At 42.0% G+C, this 7,077-nt stretch overlaps 1 protein-coding gene across 1 annotated transcript; it reads left to right on the top strand.

The window, feature by feature from the left end:
• Positions 1-870: 870 nt before the first annotated feature.
• On the top strand, positions 871-4,840 carry zfpl1 (zinc finger protein-like 1). The gene is made up of 8 exons (XM_034550967.1): positions 871-1,048; positions 2,325-2,437; positions 2,530-2,641; positions 2,771-2,964; positions 3,106-3,184; positions 3,293-3,481; positions 3,643-3,766; positions 3,882-4,840. Exons 2-8 carry the CDS (start codon positions 2,336-2,338, stop codon positions 4,066-4,068), a joined length of 987 nt encoding a protein of 328 aa, XP_034406858.1. The 5' UTR covers positions 871-1,048; positions 2,325-2,335; the 3' UTR covers positions 4,069-4,840.
• Positions 4,841-7,077: the final 2,237 nt, after the last annotated feature.

Below are 7,077 nucleotides of genomic sequence, written 5' to 3'. Positions count from 1 at the left end.
GATGAAAGGTTAATATATTGATCTACACCGACAGTGCTGATTGGTGAATGATTGAACCCAACATTCTGTGTACTTTTGGGAATACTTTATTGGCTGTCAGTTTGTACACCATCTGGTGTCTAAACACACTAACTGCAATCTGACACAAACATGCCAACAACAAAAAGGCAAGACAACAACAAGCAGCCCTTTTTTTTGCAGTTGTCTTGCAAGAAAAAAAAAAGTGAATGTGTGACAATAAATGAAATATTACATTAATGGCTGTCCTCCTCACATAAATAATTTTAACCCTCATTTTGTGAAGAGCGACGGACAATTAAATGTGTATAAATCATAGCGTCTACAGGAATCATGAGAATCTGCCGGGGGACATATGGTGTGGATAATGAATAATTCTTTGTAAACAGGCTACCTGCCAGACATCTCTCAGACAAAAGAGTGTGAGCAACTAGAGCACAAAATATACGCACATCATTTATCTTCATTCCTATAATTCAGTGCCAGTGTATGTCCTGGACAGACAGTTATGATGCTATTAGGCACCTGTGCATTTAAAATAAAGCAGAGCCTCCTCCAGTGCACTGTGACGTGAACTGTTTGTTCATACTGATTAAGGACATGCAGTCAACAAGAGTAGAAGAAGAAAACAATGGCGTTGTGAAGATAATAAACACACTTACATGTAACTAATCTATGTGTCATATGTCAAACCGACTTACATGTGATAGTTGTATAACAATCATACTGAGAAATACCTCGTTGTGGGGGCAAAAAGTTTTTACAAAGGAATCTGGAGGAACAGGCCCTCCAGGTCAGTAGATGGCAGAGTGCACCTGTTGGTCTGTTACAGAAAAACACGAAGAAGAAGCTGAAGCGGAAGAGACGTGGCACATAAACACAGAGAGGAAGGAACCAGCTCGCTGCAGTGAAGTTTACTGATGACAGCTTCTGGAGACGCCTTCACACGTGAATCTGACAAGGAAGCTTCAATGACTGCCGGACAACATCACCTGAAGCGAACGGGACTTGATTAAAGTCTGAGTGACAGGTAACGTGGAGTTATTCATCATTTGCTCTGGGACTTCTTCAACTCGACCAGCTAGCTAGCTGGCTAGCTTAGCGTAGCTTAGCTTAGCGCACGTTACCTCAGCTGATAACTTCCAGCTCAGGGAGCCGCTAATGTTAGCCTAGATACACGTTTAGAAGGAGCTGCCTGGGGCGATTACACGGTGTTGAAGCACGAGGTTAGAGCGGATCTACGGACTCTTGACCCCCGACAATGTGTCACGCTGTGCTACGATAACTTAGGTCAACTTCGCAAAGACCCACAACATGTTCTGATTCACACCAACAGACGCTGTGTGACGTTGCTGCCGGGAGACGTTGATAACTAGCTTGTAAAACCGGTGTCTGGTACGTTGACCCTGCCGAGTCAAGGCTACCAACAATTATTGTTGGTAGCCTTGACTACCAACAATAATTGTGACATGGCAACCAGGGCGATACAACGTGTATAGCCTACTATGTCATGATGACTAGAAGCCCTGGGAATGCATCAGAGTAGGGTTTGTCATTTTGTTTTGCGGTTCATTAATATTCGGTGAGTTTTTCTGAAAGATCGAGAAACAACAAAATCAGTCATGAGGGCTTATGTTTGTCTAAAGTAGGTGCATTAAAAAGATAGGTACTTAATCACACTGATTTGCAACATGGCCTGAAATGGCCAAATGTACAATCACACACACACATATATATATGATACAAAGTCTGATAATTGACCATCTCATGGTATATATTGTCATATTGCCTCACCCACTACTGAGAAGCAAGGGTATTGCCAACCCATGATATGATGTAATGTATGTTAACATTACGATTTTTTATTTTATTTGATCATTTCCCTATACACATAGTCAATATGTATTCTAATCTTTAGCATAACTGATTTGGCAGAAGAGTTACACACATCATACAACAACCTCAGGTTCAAACTCTTCTCATGACAGGAAGCATGCATATGTCCACAGTGTCTGGGGATATTTCAAGCTGTCACTCAGAGAAAAGGGAAGAGATAAAGTCTTGTCAATGTTTGCCTCTATTGTTTTGCTTCTAGTCCCTATTAAAGACAGTATTAGCCACAGGATACATCATTTCAGTGGAAACCGTTTAATTTAATTTGCTTTTGCTAGTAAATGAAGACAGAGTCTTCAGGAGGCCGGACTGTCATTTACAGAATGACAACAACAAGGATCCTCAGTCTGGTGTATTTTTGGTGTTTACATTCATAACAAACCTGCTTTTGTTTTTCTTTTTACACAATGCAGCTGATGTGGCTATGGGTCTCTGCAAGTGTCCTAAGAGAAAGGTGACCAATTTGTTCTGCTTTGAACATCGTGTGAATGTGTGCGAGCATTGCCTAGTCTCCAACCACAACAAGGTCAGTCAGTAAATACGTATTACACGATTTATGTTTGAACAAAGCTTGTAACATCACATTACAGTTCTGTATTTTCACTTGCTGCCCTACAGTGTATCGTGCAGTCATATTTGCAATGGCTCCAGGACAGCGATTACAACCCCAACTGTACTCTGTGTAATACTCTACTGAATGCTCAAGACACCGTTAGGCTGGTCTGCTATGGTAAGATTATCATCCTTGTTTTTAAGGAAGTGCAACAGCATTACAATAAACATATTTTCCCACTTCCTATTAGTGGTGTCCAGAGATGCAAAACAACAGAGATGAATGGAATTTTTTCCTTTTCCACAGATGTGTTTCACTGGTCCTGTCTTAATAACTTGGCCTCTCGGCTGCCAATCCATACGGCTCCAGCAGGATACCAGTGCCCCACCTGTCAGGGTTCATTGTTTCCCCCTTCCAACCTTGCCAGCCCAATTGCTGATGTGCTGAAAGAACAGCTGTCATCTGTTAACTGGGCTAGAGCAGGTTTAGGGCTGCCGCTGGTAAGAGCCCTTTAATGCTACATTATGATCTCTAAACCATTAGATAGTCTTCCAGTCTCTGTTTTCGACTTGTAATGAAACGTCAAATCATACAGATGTCATTTTGTAAGATGTGAATAAAATGTAATGTTCGACTGACAGATTGAAGAGCCCGTTGGGGTCCTTGAGGAGACCACAGCGAATGATGTCACTGATTATACTGACTGGTCGACATTTGACGGTGAGCCTTAATGTTTACTTTTCGGTCAATTACAGCATCTTTTCTAGCTGTTAATTACACATAATCATTTAAGTGGTTTAATCAAACTCTTTTCTTTTCTTTGCACAGCCCAAGAAAGTAAGATTTACCCCAGCCACTCTTACAACACCAGCCTCAACCCACCACCAAATCCTGTCCCACCTCCAGCACAGGAAGACCTCGGAGGACCTCGTAAAAATGAGGACCCAAATATGCAGGAGCATGCTGTGGTCAACTTCACTAATGAAGCTACCCGGGACACAATTACACTACACACAGGTAAAGCAAGGGAAAGCCCTCTGAACTGACTGCTCTTAAAATAATGCTTGTTAAGGGCCCTATAAGTAAGAAATTATCTTTGTGTCATTTTTTCACGCACATACTGAACATTTAATATTTTGTGTTGCCTTTCATCTTAATAATCCGTTGTTATTCTCCAGCATCATCGCCAAGAAAGATCTACGACACTCGGGACATCGGCCACAGCACTGTCACACAGATTGACTTTGACGATGACAAGTACCGACGGCGCCCAGCGTTAAGTTGGTTTGCTCAAATTCTCAAGTTAGTACCATGACCTGCTGGGGAACACTCTGTTATTGCACTGCACTACGAACAAATTACTATGCAAGTGTCACTGGGGTCCCTCATTTTTTTGTCGTTTTTGTTATCTTTTCAGAAATCGCACAGGTGGAAAGCGGACTTCTCTGTCCTGGAAGCAGCGGGTCTTCATGCTCCTCGTGGTAGGAGTTCTGGGATTCTTCACGTTGATAATCATCATGGCCAAACTCGGCCGTGCCTCCGCGGGCTCCGACCCAAATTTAGATCCTCTTCTTAACCCCAACATTCGTGTGGGGAAAAACTGATAACAAGCATTGATTTCTTCTTTTACCTTCTGTGTTACACAATATATGCCTGTGCAGAACGAGCTGAAATGGGACTTTCTAATACGTGGTTAGCCCAGCAGAGGGAGCCGTTTACCAAACGTGAGTGGAAAAGAAAAAGAGACGCTGTACCTTTTGTTTAAGAATGGATGCAATCTCTGGCATCACACAGTAGGAACGTGACACTTTAATGGCCCTTCATAGACTATTAAAAAAAAAAAAGAAAAAAAAGCTCACAAGTTTCCTGGGATCCAAGCAAAGCCACTCGCAAAGCCAGGGTGATCAACACCAGGTGCAAATAGAAGCAGGATCCGGTTATTGTTGCTCTAATGCTGAAGAGGGGTAGTATTTATATTTTCAAATCCATCTCTAATTTGTCAGTGATCTTTGTAAGTTGATTTGAAACTAAACGAACACCTCTGATGTGGAAAGATCATCGTTAGCTGACGGAAGAGTCGGTGTGTATGCGATCGGCAGCCAAAACGTTCGGTAACGTTGACATGTTCATAACCTGATTCCACCTGCTCATTTGATTAGAGCAGCCACTGAGTGTTTTCTCCTTTTTAGAGAAGATGTGGCCCTCACAACATGGAATCAAAAATGCACCACAGAAATGTAATACATAACTATTTATGGGTGTCTGCATTACTTCTGAAATTGAGTGCATTGCTTTTAGATTTGCGATACATACTGTATGTACATTTTCCTGATGTTTTTTTGACTGTCTATTAAATGGGAATACTACAGAATGTCAGTATTCAATCTTTTTTTCCAAGTCCATGAAACGTGACCATTATCTACTTGCAAAGCTGAAAAAGTAACATGAATTTATAATGACTTAAAACAAAGAACTGGAGGAAAGAAAGCAGGTCACCACTCTTATTCAAAACATGTTTTGCTGAAAACCAGAAACTTCATTGAACATTGTTGTATCCCAGCAGGAATTAGACATAAATGCATCTCATGCCCTATAATGTTTTTGAAACAGGAAATTGGATACGATTCGATGTAGGGCTGGGCGATATATATCGATGTATAGGTAATGCAATATGACAAGATATCTTCTGAGGTTTTTGATATCGTAATATCGCTAGTCCCATCAGGTGTGTGTGGCCTGCTAGTCCCATCAGGTGTGTGGCTTGCTAGTCCCATCAGGTGTGTTTGGCCTGCTAGTCCCATCAGGTGTGTGTGGCCTGCTAGTCCCATTAGGTGTGTGGCTTGCTAGTCCCATCAGGTGTGTGTGGCTTGCTAGTCCCATCAGGTGTGTGTGGCCTGCTAGTCCCATCAGGTGTGTGGGGCCTGCTAGTCCAATCAGGTGTGTGGGGCCTGCTAGTCCCATCAGGTCACAATCGTCCTCATGCTTTCGTCCTTGTTGATGTGATACAGCATTAATAGGTATTTGTGACACATGGCTAACTGGCATTAGAAACCTCACAGGTTCACAGACCGATAGAAGCATCTTACAGAGTTCACAGCAAGTACAAGTGCACGCAGAGGTCATCCAGGACTTTACTGAGAGCAGCGTTTCGGCATGGAGAGCGCAACAATCATTACTGGACATCCCGTATGATGTAACTCCGTCACATGCTGTCCTGCCTTGTCATAACCCCCCCACCCCCCTCCCCCTCCACCCCCCTTCCAAGTGTATACATGTGTTTGTATGTACCCGTCGATGCGTCACGTGTTCACATGTGAATGCTGGTTGCCTTATCTAACTTTCCATTGCGTTCGCCCCACAGTCACTGCAGTGTGGGTTTACCATTGATTGTAGGTGCGTCGGTCTGAGCCACATTGCATTGATGTTGGTAAAACCTGCCAGCGGCAATGGCTGCTGCAATGATGTTCTGCAAGATGACAAGAAGGATGATGACAGCTCTGGTGTATGCACCACCAAGCTGCGGTTAGTTAGTCTTGTCTGACTTGACATATAAGAAAGCGGTGGAGGCCACGAGTCTACTAATATAACGTCACATGTGTAATTGCCTTTGTCACTCTATTGGAGTTCAATGTGTTTCTCAACTCTGAGTTATTAGATTGCCCATTGCATTGACATAATAGGGACATCCTGGTCAATAACGTGGCACTCTGCAGTTGCGTGCATACTGTAGGCAGCACGGCTCCTCTGCTCTGTTCACATGATAATCACAAGTGGAAAATAAAAAATATATATATCTTTGTGATGAACTGTTTGAACTTTATAGTTCTTAGCTCAGCTTTTTTTGCCCCAGAGTATTTTCACATGAACGAAGCGAGCGCTATCTTATCCTGACAAGTATTTTGTGAATGTTTACAGAACAGTGGAGGAGGTGACATCTGACACCCACTGTCATGCCTCAGGTTATACGGGCTCGCTTCAACAGAAGACTTTTGCTGTTTGGGATGTTCCGCACTAAAGGGACCCCTGTACAAGCTGAGGAATGGATGCTTGAGGCCAAGGGTTTTTTTCAGAGCCTAGATATTAAGAAATCCATATACCATTTCACTAGCAATAATAATAATAATAATAATGCATTCTATTTGTAAGGCACTCTTCAGCCAAGAATCTCAGTGCCTCAGAGCCAGTACATAGTTAAAACTAACAATAATACAAATTAAAAAAAGGACATGTGCTCATGACATGTACAAAATGTAAATATCACAGAGATATAATGAGGTTCTCTGGAAAGCCAAACTGTAAACATTGTGTTGTATTACATCCATGCATGGCCATTTGAGTGGTTTATTAAACAAAAAACCTAAAACATTCTTTAGCGGATTTGATGAAATATTTGGGATCACTTTGATATCTTCCATCTTGCCACCATTGCCCAAATAGCCATGAAACGGAATTATTGGGTACATTTTATTTTATTTTTTTAAAGAGTGTGAATGTGAATACAGTAATGTTTTTAAGTATAGTTTATACAAATGTACATTGTGTGTTGATCATCTGACTGTTGTTTCTAAAGTTATACAATATATGTACAGCACAGCGTGTTACTCATTCATGCG

This window comes from Cyclopterus lumpus, chromosome 14 (assembly GCF_009769545.1).
Source record: "Cyclopterus lumpus isolate fCycLum1 chromosome 14, fCycLum1.pri, whole genome shotgun sequence".
NCBI lineage: Eukaryota > Metazoa > Chordata > Actinopteri > Perciformes > Cyclopteridae > Cyclopterus > Cyclopterus lumpus.
The sequence above is the reverse complement of the archived record's forward strand: the minus strand, read 5'-3'. Positions and strand labels throughout refer to the sequence as shown.

Coding starts and splice junctions, on each gene's coding strand:
- zfpl1 (XM_034550967.1), top strand. CDS start 2,336: ATGGGTCTCTGCAAGTGTCCTAAGAGAAAGGTGACCAATTTGTTCTGC. Junction 2,438..2,529: donor TAGTCTCCAACCACAACAAG/GTCAGTCAGTAA, acceptor GCTGCCCTACAG/TGTATCGTGCAGTCATATTT. Junction 2,642..2,770: donor CGTTAGGCTGGTCTGCTATG/GTAAGATTATCA, acceptor CCTTTTCCACAG/ATGTGTTTCACTGGTCCTGT.